Here is a 15,377-nt window from a genome sequence, read left to right on the forward strand (position 1 = left end):
TAAGAGATTCTAGAAAGTTAACAGGGGGTGATTTTGGGAGGGAAGAGGGGGGGGGGGGGAGGCAATGGGGGTCAATCACAGTTGAATGGAGGAGTGAACTGAGTTAGGCAGGGTTCAACATTGGTCTTTGGTTGAGAATGATTGGTAGGGTTTACGGTGAAAAAGTGTTTCCACTGTAGGGACCAGGAGAAGGAGAGAAGGTCTTTAACAAGTCCTGCATGATTGAATTTGGGAGTGGGGCAAAAGGTGAGGCCCTTGGAAAGGGCTGATATTTCTGTGGGGCTAAGGCTTCTGGAGGAAAGGTTAATGACTGTGTTTCGGGTCTGTTTAGGTGCTGGATTATGTGTGGTGGTAGGAGGGAGTTTTGGACAGTGGGGTAAATGTAGTAGGTCTGCAGACAGGGTTTGTCAGCTATGAGGGGATGTGGAGGAGGTTAGGAGGTTGTTGTGGAGGAGGTTAGGAGGTTGTTGTAGAGGAGGTGGATAGTGGTATTACAACATGGGAGTAGGAAGTGATCAGGGTGGAAAGTTTTTTGAGGTGGCATTGTGCCTGTTGCTAGAGTTCCGGGAGGATAAGAGTCTCAACATGTGTTATGGGTTAGAGGAATTTGGTATTGCAAAGCAGAAGAATTTTGCGGATGGAGAGAAGGTACTGCAAGGAGGTTTGGGCTTCATTGATATGGTTTTGCAGGTCCATGTTGGTGAGGTCTAAGGATTGGCAGAATCTGAACAGATGGAGGTCATTGTGGAAGGAGGGGTGGCAGCTGGAGATGGGTAATTTGATGGTAAGGCCATTTGGGGGGATTCCATGAGTCATCCAACAACGCAGGAACAGTATATGGGACTGGGTTCTGGCTAGGGATATGGAAACTTTTCTGTATCGACGCAGATGGAAGGAGCAAAGATCTATGGTGGTGGAAACGATGGGAAAAATTACATAAATAATGTAGCACTACATCCAAAAAATTATGCAAAAATACACCAAAATAGTGTGAAAAATCCCCTGCTCCCAACCCCTTACTTCATGGCTTGTACCCCTGTAACAGACCTAGATGCAAGATCTGTCATATACATCCTCCCACCAACACCTACTCGAGTCAGGCCACAAACATCACCTACCCCATCAAAGGCAGGGCTACCTGTGAAACCAGTCATGTAATCTACAAGCTAAAGCTTGTGGGCTCGACAACCAACAAGCTGTCTGCATGAATGGCCATCAACAAACTGTGGCCAAGAAACAAGTGGATCACCCTGTTGTTGAGCACGTTGCCCAACACGAAATCCTTTGTTTCAATGACTGCTTCGCAGCCTATGCCATATGGATCCTTCCCACCAACACTAGCTGTTCTGAATTGTGAGGGTGGGAACTTTCCCTGCAATATATCCTATGTTCCTGTAGCCCTCCTGGTCTCAATCTTCAATAGTCATTGCCCTCTCCTATCCAACCCCTTCCCTGTTCTCATTCCAGTACTACGCAATCCTCATTCCTCCATCATGTCCAGTCTTTTTACTTCTCTCCTTTTCTGCTATCCCTCCTCCACCAATCCGCTGCCCTCCCTCTAACCTCCCAATTGGAGACTGCACATAGCTGCCCTACCCTCTTCCAACCTTGTCCCTGTGTGCTACCCAACAGCCCACCACTGCCTGCCAACCCTATCCCACTGTCCCTACCCCTCCCCTCCCCTGACCAGGTGTCCTTTCCCTTTCCCTACAATGACCCTTCAAATCTATGGTTTTCAGGACTGGTTGAGGCAGCCTTCTGTCCTGCATCATCCCACTGGCAGCTATTGTCATCAAGCTATGCCTCCAAAACTTGTAGATGCCCAATGCCCCGGAAGCCTGTTGTACTCAAGAGCACACTCCACATGCCAGGCTAGATCCTACCACTGATCATCCTTGGCTCCTCCTGCTCTGTCACCTACTACCACTCACAGATTTCATCATGTTGGCACATTTCTGTTTGTATTTATGTTGTGCAGGCATTCATGAATGAACACTGCATTTGAATTCTGTTCCTTTTATCAGTAATAACCAGTAGTTACGGCACTTGTGTATTTCATAAATAACGTAGCACTACATCCAAAAAATTATGCAAAAAAACACCAAAATAGTGCAAAAAATCCCCTGCTTCCAACCCCTTACTTCATGGCTCGTACCCCTGTAATAGACCTAGATGCAAGATCTGTCGTATACATCCTCCCACCACCACCTAATCGAGTCACCACCCCGTCCCAAGCCATGGACACAAAACTGTGATTAGCTCAGTCGCACAGTCAGAAACTGCAGCACGGAACTTTATATATCTATAGGTAAGTACATAAATATATAGCAGATGTTAACATGTTTCTCTTTTTCAGAAATATGTTTCTTGCTATTACCAGTCTGTGGTTTACATCCTTTCTATTTAAGCTAAAAAACATGTTTGGTCCCCATTTTATCCCAGACATTTTCAGAATTTGAAAAGTTCTATTCTGGTCGATAATGTCAAAAGGCTTTTCTACAAATACAACTCTATAAACATTGGTTTGTCTCTTTCAACTTACTTTGTGAGTTAAGGTGTATGATCAGTATGTCACCACACTAGATATTTCATGTCAGAATTTTACAACCGTGACTTATTATAACTGGTGGTTCAGGATAAAATAAGGGAAAGCCAACAACTCACCTACAGCAGATCAATATGTGGAGCACACAAAAACATAACAGAAAACAGCATTCAAGCAATAACTCTTTTTCTAGCTAAAGTACATACAATCACACGGGCATCAAACACATGCACTACTGTGGCTACGGCAAGACTGATTTTTGATACTCAATTATTGAAGGCAGTTGCCCGAGCTGAAGGTGAAGAAAAAGGGGGAGGGGGTTGGGAAGAATGCAAGGAAGGGGGAGTAAGAACAAGGCAGGTCTCTGGACAGATCACTTCACAGCCGCACAACAATATGAAAAGAGTAAAGAGGGTAGAGCAAATAGAGATTTAGGAAGAGGGAGAGGGTGGAAAAAGAGGGGAGGAGACATAGAAGTGAAGATGAAGAATGAGAGAGAAGGGAGAGGGGAGAAAGAAGGGAGAGGGGTTGAAAACAGGGAGATGGGGGGAGGGAGAGAATGCCTGTATGGGGGATAGGGAAGGAAGAGTGGTGTGAGAAAGCACTGCACAATCTGGATGGAGAAGGAGTGGTGAGGATAGAAGGAGAAGGGAAAAAGTAAGGTGAGGCTGTTGGAGGAGGTAAGTGATATTTAGGCCAGGGGATTTGAGAGCAAAGGATGTGTTGACAAAACATTTCCTATCTATGTAGTTCAGAGGACCTTCTGTTGGTAGGCAGTAAACAAATGGTCTGCTTATTGGAGCAGCTGTTGAAGTCACTTGTGTTGTGGTGTGCAGCATGTTCGGCAACTGTATGGTCAAGTTCGCAGTCTGCTACAGTTTGGCAGTGGCCATTTATGAGAGAAGACAGCTGGTTACTTGTCATGCCCACACAGAATGCTTTACAGTAATTGTAACAACTTCTTCTTTTGTTACTCTACAGCTCATTGTCAACCCTGGCCCTTTCAGCAGTTTTCTGCCTTTTATCTTGGCCTGTTGCTTCAGTTCTCCAATTTCTATAACCTATTTTCTGGAGAGCCTCAATGACCCCATCCTCCCAGCTGGATTTTAGCTGACCACACCATCTCTGTCCTCCTGGATTTTCTTGCAATACCTTTTTGGGTACTCCAGCACCAGTCATCCGTGCCACATGCCCAGCCCATCTCAGTCTGGATGATCTCTATATGGATGGTTTTACTATCGTTCTGATAAGTGCATCTTTACAAATGTCCCACAACATATGATTGTATCTTTTCCTCCACATTCCTCTTTCAGAAACTGGACTGATGATTCTTCGAAGAATCTTTCTTTAAAATGCATCCAGCATTTCAATGTGTGTTGGTATTAGGGTCCGCATGTGAGCACAGTCCTAGAAATGTTTTGTAGATGTACGTGGTAGTGCAGATCAGCAGCCTTGATAATAAAAGTTTTGCTGGAGCAAAATAAGCTTTACTGGTTGCTATTAGCTATATTTGACTTCATGGGAAGTGCCGTTCAAATAGGTGACTGCTGAACCCAAATACTTGAACTGTTCAACTCTCTCAAAGGTATAGTTTCCCCACTGTTATTGAGGCCAACATGTTTTCCTTGTGTCCTTTTTTGACAGCCTTGTATTTTGTTTCAGCTGACTGATATTTAATCCCCTGTTCCTGCTAGCCTGTTCAAGTTCTATGAATGTCTCTTCCATTGCCTTTCTTGCTGCAATATCAATGTCATCTGCATAAGTAAGTATCTGCACTTATTTTTGGAAGATTGTTGCCAGCTCAAATGGTACGCATCTTTCATCACCTTCTTCAGGGCAGCATTAAAAAGGAGGCACCCCAGGACACCTCCTTGTTGTAGCCCATTCTTTTATTTTATTTTATTTTATTTTTGTAATATATATTTTATGTATCAGACATCACTCTTCTTATTCTTACTCTACTTCGTGTCTCACTCATTGTTATTCTCACTGACCTTTGCAGTTTTCTAGAGATCTCCAATTTAGCCAGGACAGGATATAATTGCTATCTATCTATACTACCATATGCATCTTTGAAGTCTATAAAGAGGTAATGCATGCCAATCTCATATTTGATTATCTTCTCTATGATCTGATCTATAGTTGACTTTCATGGTAGAAATGCACATTGATAGGCCCCATTGCTCTCTCTGAATTATTGGGAGAAGATAGTTATGTAACTAACTGATCTCCCTCCTTGCATGTGCAGCATCTTATCTCTTCTTTCCATTGTATGTCTATTTTCTCCTCTTTCAGTACTAAAGTAGTCACTCTTAGGAAGATCCTGCCCAGAATTCCACCATGACCTCAAGCAGCTCCTCAAGACCTTATGTCCACCCCAAAACCTGACTCATGAATCCATCTCCCTCCTCATACCATGAATCTCATGCACTGTAACCGTTTACCTACTCCCCAAAGTCCAAAACTCTGACCCCACAGGTCTCCCTGCTGGTCGTCCTATTGTGGCCGGGTACAATGCTCCTATTGTGGCCGGGTACAATGCTCCCACAGAACGAACCTCTGCATTTGTTGATCAATATCTCCAAACTACAGTCCATAATCTCTCATTCTACATTCAAGACACTGCTCACTTTCTTCACAGCCCCTCCACAGTTCTTGATCTATCACCACCAAACTCCTACAGAACACTACCGTTACCAGTATCCTTCTCATACTAAAACCATCACCTCTTTTTTAATCCTTCAAGTCAACTTCACATTTCAAGGTGAAATCTACTAACAAATCCATAGTACTGCCATGGGCACTCGCATAACACCTTTCAACGCCAACTTTCTTATGGACTTTATGGACCTTCTGGAGGAATCTTGCCTATGTGGCCAACACATAAAACCTCTTACCCAGTTCGGATTCACTGACAAAATTTTCATTATCTGAACTCACAGTGAGGAAACCTTTTACTCATTCCTTCATAATCTCAACACCTATTTCCACATCTGCTTCATCTGATCCTTCTCAAACTCATCAAGTCACCTTCCTTGATGTCAATCTCCACCTCTCAGATGGGTCGCTACATATGTCTGTCCATACTAAGTGCACAACCACCAGCAGTATCTCCAGTTCGCAGCTGTCACATGTTAGATGTTGAAAAGCCTCTGTGGGAGCTTTGTTATCTGAGGTTGTCACATATGCAGTGGAGTTGTTGAACAAACCTCTTATGCCATCTGCTCCTCTTACACTAGCAAACGTGTTAACCATCCACCAGCACTCCTGACCTGGAATAGCTAAACCACATCATCCATCATGGCTTTGACTACCTCTTGTCATGACCTGTGACCAAGGATATCCTACTCACATCTCCCAAAGTAGTGCTCCAGTGTCCACCTAACCTACAGAATTTTCTTGGCCACCCCTGTTTCAATCCTATGCACAATCCTGTACACCATGGACCGCTCCCTTGTGCCTGGCCCAGACCAAGACCTGGTTATTTTTCGACATAAACACCATTCCTTTCAATGCATTTTTGTAGACGCTGTGGCAGTTTTTGTATGCCCATGTCATACCAACTCACCGCCATACTGTTCAGAAAGTTATGAACCTCTTCTTTCACCTCGTTGGAACTGAATGACTTTCCGGCCAACAGCTCTTTTAACCTAGGGAACAGGTGATAGTCACTGGGCTCCAAGTCAGGACGATAAGGTGGGTGGGTGATTACGTTCCACTGAAACTGTTACAGGAGAGCGACAGTTTGCCGAGCGATGTGTGGGTGAGCGTTGTCATGGAGAATGTGTATGCCCTTGCTCAAAATTCCTCTTCTGCATGAAGAATTCGACAGAGCACTGAAAGACCTAAGTCGAAACAAGGGCCTGGGAGTAGACAACATTCCAATAGAACTACTGATAGCCTTTGGAGAGCCAGCACTGATGAAACTCTACCATCTGGAGAGCAAATTGTATGAGACAGGCGAAATACCCTCAGACTTTAAGAAGAATATAATAATTCCAATCCCAAAGAAAGCAGGTGTTGACAGGTGTGACAATCACCGAACTATCAGTTTAATAAGTCACAGCTGCAAAATACTAATGCGAATTCTTTACAGACGAATGGAAAAACTGGTAGAAGCCAACCTCGGGGAAGATCAGTTTGGATTCCGTAGAAATATTGGAACACGTGAGGCAATACTGACCCTATGCCTTATCTTAGAAAGTAGATTAAGGAAAGGCAAACCTACGTTTCCAGCATTTGTAGACTTAGAGAAAGCTTTTGACAATGTTCACTGGAATACTCTCTTTCAAATTCTAAAGGTGGCAGGGGTAAAATACAGGGAGCGAAAGGCTATTTACAATTTGTACAGAAACCAGGTGGCAGTTATAAGAGTGGAGGGGCATGAAAGGGAAGAAGTGGTTGGGAAGGGAGTGAGACAGGATTGTAGCCTCTCCCCGATGTTGTTAAATCTGTATATTGAGCAAGCAGTAAAGGAAACAAAAGAAAAATTCGGAGTAGGTATTAAAATCCATGGAGAAGAAATAAAAACTTTGAGGTTCGCCGATGACATTGTAATTCTATCAGAGATAGCAAAGGACTTGGAAGAGCAGTTGAACGGAATGGACAGCGTCTTGAAAGGAGGATATAAGATGAACATCAACAAAAGGAAAACGAGGATAATTGAATGTAGTCGAATTAAGTCGGGTGATGCTGAGGGAATTAGATTAGGAAATGAGACACTTAAAGTAGTAAAGGAGTTTTGCTATTTGGGGAGCAAAATAAATGATGATGGTCGAAGTAGAGAGGATATAAAATGTAGACTGGCAATGGCAAGGAAAGCATTTCTGAAGAAGAGAAATTTGTTAACATCAAGTATAGATTTAAGTGTCAGGAAGTCGTTTCTGAAAATATTTGTATGGAGTGTAGCCATGTATGGAAGTGAAACATGGACGATAAACAGTTTGGACAAGAAGAGAGTAGAAGCTTTCGAAATGTGGTGCTACAGAAGAATGCTGAAGATTAGATGGGTAGATCACATAACTAATGAGGAGGTGTTGAATAGGACTGGGGAGAAGAGGAGGTTATGGCACAACTTGACAAGTAGAAGGGACCGGTTGGTAGGACATGTTCTGAGGCATCAGGGGATCACAAATTTAGCGTTGGAGGGCAGCGTGGAGGGTAAAAATCGTAAAGGGAGACCAAGAAATGAATACACTAAGCAGATTCAGAAGGATGTAGGTTGCAGTAAGTACTGGGAGATGAAGAAGCTAGCACAGGATAGAGTAGCATGGAGAGCTGCATCGAACCAGTCTCATGACTGAAGACAACAACAACAACAACAACAACATATACAAACGAAGTCCCCACCTATACAAATAGGTGTTAGTTCATTTTTATCTTCCTTCTGTGAGGTATCTGAAATGTGTGTTGTCTTCTATACCTTTTGAACCAGGATTGAACACTTCAGTCATGAATGTAATGAAAGCAGAAGTTGAAGTAATGAACGACAGTGACTAATATTGTGCTTTGTTTTTTGATGAAATGTCTTTAGAAAGAGGGTTGTACTATAATGAAAGCAAACAAGAAATTTCAGGGTTTCAAGATTTGGGGCATTTAGGGAGATCAAATGTTCATGGAAATCATTTATTAGTTTTCATGGTTAGTGGCATACATAAAAGCTGGAAGGAGGTTGTTGCTTATTATTTCACTCACAACTCAGTTTCAAGTATCACTTTAAAAAGTCTTATTACCTATGTCATAAGGCAATTGCAAGAAATAGGGCTAAAGGTAGTTTGTACAGTTTGAGACCAGGGTGCAACCAACCAGAGAGCACTGAAGGAGCTCTGCTGTGAGAACTCTGCTGAGTCCAGTCCATTTCATTTTGAAGTCAGAGATGAACCTATTGCAGTCATTTATGATGTCCCACGCCTATTAAAAAATACTAGAAATGCTCTGCTAGGGAATAAAATACAGTTTGGGTTTAAAAAAGAGGCCAGTTTTGAATATATTCACAGGGCTTTTCTTCTGGATCAGCAGAAGATGTTTAAGACATTGCCAAAACTACATAGGAATCATTTTGAATTAAAGGATTGTTTTACTAAAATGAAAGTCAAGGTAGCTGCAGCCCAGCTTAGTCATACAGTTGCTGCAGTTATTGAAACTTATGTTGCATTTAATATCTTATCTGCTGAGGCAATATACACTGCAGAATTTGTTGACAAGATGGATTGTTTATTTGATTCACTGAACAGTTCCTACTGTTATTCACAAGATGGCAAGTCTTATAAGTGTGCCCTCTCTGCAGAGTCCTCACATATTGAAATGTGGTACAGTCTGTTAAAGTAAATGGAAAATTGGAAAGTGTTGGAGCTAGGCACAGTGAGAGATAAGACAAATATGTTCAGTTTCATAAGTGGGTGGCAAACTACAATAAGATCACTGATGTTCATTTGGAACAGATAAAAAAAAATGACTTTAATTTTTTAAGCATGAGGGCTTTCAATCAAGACCCAGTGGAGCATGTATTTTGTTGTGTGAGGCAGCATGGTGTTGCAAACACCAACACAACTTGCTTTCAGTTCAAAGCAGCATTGAAAACAGTTATAGTAAATAACATGTCCTTACCTACAAAGTCACTAGGTAATTGTGAGGATGTTAGATGCATGCCATTAAGCAATTTAAGGCAATTTTTGGGAGCTAGTGATGACAACTTTCTTGACTCCACAACAGACCATTCCATTATGGATCAAAGTGCTTTATATTGTGCCCTTGCTGATAATGCTGGTAGTGGTGGGGCTGATGTAATAAATGACAGACAAGCACTAGCATATGTAGCTGGTTACATTCTACGAAAGATGGGTGTAACACCTGAAACCAACTGTAGTGACTGTAAAACAACTCTGTTCTCACCAACACCCACAGAGCAGCATTTATTTACAAGTTTCAAAGAATATGATGCTTTAAACGCAAAATTATTGTATGCTAGTGACAGCTTAATGTCCTTTGTAGCAAATGTTCATAGTCAGTTGTATGCATTCTTAGATAAATGTGGACACCAGGAACAATTGGAGAATATATTCTATTTACTGTTTAAGTTTCCAGAGGAAATAACATTTTGCAAGGCCCATTTTTCTGAACAGTGTATTTTAAGACAGTGTGTACCTCTACTGATTTACAAGTACGTGAAAGATTGGAAACACACCATCAGTAATAAAAGACTTGATATTATTAAAGACAAATTCAGTAAATGGTTTAAAGCTTTATAACAGTTAAAAGAAAATTTTTCTTGTGTGCTTGAGAAATAAAAAGTAAGTTTTGTTTTCATTTCACTGTTTCTATCCACCTTTCCTGCTTTTGGTACTTGGTATTGATGTTTTCTTTTTTGTGTTGAAGCACTTACAGTAGTAAGATGTAGGAACCTTTTTAAGAAATTAATGGTCAATAGTGCAAGTTTTCTGGGCAGTTACTCAGAACTTATAGTCCTGAGACATAGTTGTAACAAATTTTAGAATTCTTCATTAATTAATACTGTGATAAATATTTCATAATTGAACCTCTTTAACTGCTGCTTATTCTCTTAATAATAGGCTTTTTTTTCTCCATTGATCCAGCAGCTGGTATGACGTAAAAATTATAACATTATTCAGGAATATTTGTAGTCCAGTTTAGCTGCTACAATGTTATTTTTCTTTTGCTTCAATTATTTACACCACAAGCTTGTTTCGTCTTACTCTCAGTTTCAAGTGTTGCATCTAGTTCTTATGCGCCATAAAACATGTTGGAGCTTTTACATGTTGATCGATAAGAATATAAGCATGTCAATTTAAAAGTCTATTTTTGATGTTTGCACCTGACAGTCATTGCTCCTATCACGTTTTCTTGTCTGTCAGATGCAAACGTCAAAAACAGACTAAAAATATTACTGAATAGGTTTCTCTCTGCTGTGGTACAGTGTGCTATAGCTGTGTTTCAATTATTTTACTATGATGCCAGGCAAAATAATTACATTGCACACCCAGAGAAATAAGGTAATAGAATTAAAATAAAAATAAAAACCTACAACGTAAGTAAACTAGGGGGAGATGCAACCCGCAATGGTTTCATATTTTAGTTCATCTCCATACCACTTGAGGTGCTGCTGTTGGTCTGTGTTTCCCACTTTTAACACGGGAGTTGCGTTTCTCTTTTTTCTTGTTCTGTGGATACAGCTAACAGCCACACTTCAAGTAGTGGGAAGCGAGAGAAGTTACTGCTCATGCATGAGTCAACTGCGCATGCGCCAGTTGGCAATTGGTCAAACGAACCTAATGTAGACAGTTGTGACATGATGCTCATAGAAAGCAGTTTATTGTTACAACGTATTACATAGTCTTCGCCCTATGGCCTTTGACAAATTTTGCTGTTCGCAGACGCTTGTGCGTGCATGGTGTTTTGTTGTCGTAAATGGCGCATTTCCTTTGCCACAGAAGTTTTATTTGTTTTCCCTCTCATTTATATTTTTTGCTGCGGTATCATTCTCCAGTAGCAGGATACAGTAACATTCTTTGCTAGACAATCAATTCTTACCAGTCAATATTACAAAAATTTAACTGAAAGTTAAAATAATGAAAAATCCTGGGTTTTTCCCGGTTTTCTCCCGGATGAAAAAATTCCCGGGTTTTTCTCAGATTTCCCGGTTGTCCCGGGTTGTATACACCCTGTATGTAATAAGTCCATGTGCAGCAATCACCATGCTCACTCACTTATTAATCACCATGTAGTCTTTCCCCTTTGTGAACTTTTGTAGCAAAAATCATTCTACGAGTAACTTCCATTCCAATTGTAATTTTGTGTCAATAATGTGGACAACTATTTATTTCTGTCAATGATCAGAAAGTTTGCTGTGTTCAATGACTGTGGTATCAGAAACGAACCCTGTGATATTTGGCCGTCAGGTGTGAAAAATTTTGTTACTGTCATATTTATTTGTAAGTTATTGAGAGTATCTGTTTGTGATTAATATTCTATGTAAGGTATGAGATTGGTCAGCAAGTTCCTATCAGTGATAATAAATGGAAACATGTCAAATTAACTAAATACTGTGTTGAGTACAATATTTGAGAATCTGCCATAAACCTAAATTTTAGCAATACAACGCATAGCCATCAACTAACTATGACTGTAAACACAAAAGGACAGGTAAGATACATTTCAAATCCTCTACCTGTCTTGCACGATGGTTCTCTTGGTAAATGGTACATCACATAATCAAAGATCTAGAGTGTGTCCCAGTCAGTCCTAGGATTTCTTCTAACACTTACTGATTCTCTAACATCCGGCAAGATATAAAAAAACAAGCTGAGCCTTCGTTTGGAGTTCATGCTCAGTAAACCACTGTGGAGTTAAAAAAATGTTGAGTTGATAACAGTTTTACTTTAATCTGAAAGAAGAAGAAGAAGAAGCTGTGCTATTTGATAGTACTATTTCCAGTTCCTGAACTTTCTTCACACTAATGTACATTTGCAGTACAAAAGTGAAAGTTATTTGGTAATTCATAACAGAAAATGCATACCTAAAAATGAAACGTTTGAATATGGGAACATAACTATCACATTGTGATGAATGTTGGTAGAATCTACATGCATTTCCTAAAAGTAATGCAATGTGAAGAAGATAAATACTTTTTAATAAGATTAACAAAACAATTTTGTAAGCTTTGCTTTAGAACGCACTGTCTCACAATAAATCACTCCAGATTATCACTTCATTTGATTTTTTGTTGTAAACTTAAGAGTAATTTGCAACAGAAGGCAAAACTTACAATCCTGATGGATAAGCATCAGTAGTTTTTCAGGTGCTGTAGCTCCCTTTTTTCGATATAAAAATTGTACCATTGTCTGATGAGTATCTTCTCTGCCTATTGCTTTTGGATAGCGTTCTTCATCCTCTGAAATTTCCACAAGGAATGGTTCATATAGTTCTGAAACCTCATTTCCACCATCTGGTTCAGCAATATCAACAGATGCAGGAACTTTCTTTTTTATGACATAACCTGCATCAAAGAAAATATACATCTTTAAAGTAATATAGTTGATTATTTTACCAATATTGGGGTATCTAATAAAGTACTACAGATTCTAAAATGAAGGAGAACTGACAGGTATGTACAGCAGGTAAAGTAGGGAATTAGTAGAAATAGTTAGAACAGGCTATATCTATGTGCTGCTTAGCTAGAGGTAATTCACAGATGGGGATCATTCAAATTTATCTGTAAAATTACCTAGTTAGATACATTTTCATGCAGCACCCACAAGTCACAGCTGTGAGCCACTAAGAAACTGATTTTTCACTAATATAAATCATGAGAGACAGAAGAAAATGTTTATCTTTTAAATAACATGGAATAATTAGGTGAAACAAGTCTTTAATTTTTAAATTATAAAATTTTTGTATCATTTAATGCCAATGTCTGGCAAAGAGATATGATATGATCTTCCAGTCAGCTTGAAGTATCAGGCCAGGCTTAAGTGTAAGGAATAAGAAAATCAGTTGCACCAATTTTCTTCCATGGCAGCTGAGCAATTCCACAGATGCACAGAGGAGGTCACTATGAGCTGAGTGGTTGGAACCAGATCCCCTCCCTACCCCCCCTCTCTCTCTCTTTCTCTATTTATTCAAGTATAAAATGACCCCCTTTCATCAAGAGGCTCCTTGACAAAAACCATCTGACTAATCAAAATTAGAAACTATTTTATTGACATATAATATCTGCCTAAAAAAGTTAACAGTACACATTTTCTTAACTTACGCCATTGATTGCTACATTTTCATAATACAAGGAGAAATAAAATAAACAAAAAGGAAGTGTTTAACATTAATTTTTAGCTTTACTTTCTGTTTTGTTTACTATGTAAAGCCAGGCATTTGTGATATCGCTACTTTTAATCATCATCATCATTGTAATAGCACAGCTGAAGCTGCTGCAAGTGAGATTAACAGCAATGAAATTTATTATCTCAGTTATCACATATACTGGGCTGTTTCTTCTGAAATGGAGTGATTTCCAAGAGGGAGGTTAGGGTGGGACCTAATAGCAAACGTTAAATAAAATGTGTGTCAATGGAATTTTTAATCTTGGTTGTCACAAATGTTTGGCTGTTTTGTTTGTAAAACAAAGTGGATTTTGCATCTGCATTTATGTGGTAATGTTATAATATTACTTTGTCTCTTGCTTCCACACAGTCTGTCCACTGTTGGCTCAGTAGCTGTGTAGAACCAGCAGCGGACACGCAACCTTTCCTCCACACCATACCTCATGTTGAGTGTTGACAACACTGTTGCACAAAATACATATATGTAACGCTGGCCCCTATCTAGACTTTTACCATCTCCTGGACAAATGTACATTTGCCAAATCTTAAAGTCAATGCAATTCCAATTACAAATGGATTCATGAAAAATGCAGTTTAAACATGACAGATATTAATAAAAACTAAACTATGCAGTGTGAATATGCATGGTTGGCAGCATGATGAAATTTACTTTCTGTTCACCATTCCCCCTCCTCACATTTGTTCTAGTTTTCAGCCAAGCTGGTGTCACTGTAATTGTATATGTTGAAAGACACCTACATTAATCTATTACACAAAGTAAAAATATTGACCTTAGCAATGACAGTTTAAAATACACTCATGCTCATAAATTAAGGATAATGCTGATACATGGTGAAACAACACTCTGGTGGGCAGTCTGCAGGTTTAAATCACCTCAGGGTATGACCATGCGGTGCATTTGACCTGCGGTCGTCGCATGGTGGCAGTCCACATATGCAGAGGTGTGTTGGTGCACGTCAGCGTACGGTGCAAAGAGTAAGTGTGCAGGTGTTTTCAGACGATCTAATGGTGACTGTGTGTTGAAAATGGCTCAAAGAAAACGTATTGTTGATGTTATGAGAGGTAGAATACTAGGGTGACTGGAAGCTGATCAAACACAGCAGGTCGTAGCATGGGCCCTCCATGTGCCACAAAGTGTGATCTCAAGATTATTGCAATGATTCCAGCAGACAGGATACATGTCCAGGCACTACAGTATGGGACGACCACAGTGTACAACAGCACAAGAAGACCGATACCTCACCATCACTGCCCGCAGACGGCCACGGAGTACTTCAGGTAGCCTTGCTCGGGACCTTACCGCAGTCACTGGAACAGTTGTCTCCAGACACACAGTCTATTTATGACTGAACACACATGGTTTATTCGTCATGAGACCTGCAAGGTGCATTCCACTGACCCCTGGTCACACATTCGGGAGGATGACGGTTCAATCCTGCGTCCGGCCATCCTGATTTAGGTTTTCTGTGATTTCCTTAAATCACTCCAGGCAAATGCCGGGATGGTTCCTTTGAAAGGGCATGGTCGATTTCCATCCCCGTCCTTCCCTAATCCAATGAGACCAATGACATCGCTGTCTGGTCTCCTTCCCCAAAAACAACCCCAACAACCCTGGTCACTGGAGATCCCATAGAGCCTGGTGTCAAGAACACAGTATATGATCATTGGAACAGTGGTCCCCGGTTATGTTCACAGACGAGTCCAGGTATAGTCTGAACAGTGATTCTCACTGTGATTCATCTGGCGTGAACCAGGAACCAGATACCAACCCCTTAATGTCCTTGAAAGGGACCTGTATGGAGGTCGTGGTTTGATGGTGTGGGGTGGGATTATGATTGGTGCACATACACCCATGCATGTCTTTGACAGAGGAACTGTAACAGGTCAGGTGTATCGGGACGTCATTTTGCACCAGTATGTCAGCCTTTTCAGGGGTGCAGTGGATCCCACCTTCCTCCTGATGGATGATAACACACGAC

General features: G+C 40.6%; 1 protein-coding gene across 2 annotated transcripts in view; it reads right to left on the bottom strand.

Annotated features, from left to right (window-relative positions):
- LOC124787777 (protein pigeon) overlaps nt 1-15,377 on the bottom strand; it is a 485,699-nt gene that overhangs the window by 319,836 nt on the left and 150,486 nt on the right. For both annotated transcript variants that reach the window (XM_047254670.1, XM_047254671.1), the window contains exon 4: nt 12,327-12,557. In XM_047254670.1, coding sequence (XP_047110626.1) covers nt 12,327-12,557 — 231 coding nt within the window. The remainder of the gene's footprint in view (nt 1-12,326; nt 12,558-15,377) is intronic.

Source organism: Schistocerca piceifrons, chromosome 3 (assembly GCF_021461385.2).
Source record: "Schistocerca piceifrons isolate TAMUIC-IGC-003096 chromosome 3, iqSchPice1.1, whole genome shotgun sequence".
Classification (NCBI taxonomy): Eukaryota; Metazoa; Arthropoda; class Insecta; order Orthoptera; family Acrididae; genus Schistocerca; species Schistocerca piceifrons.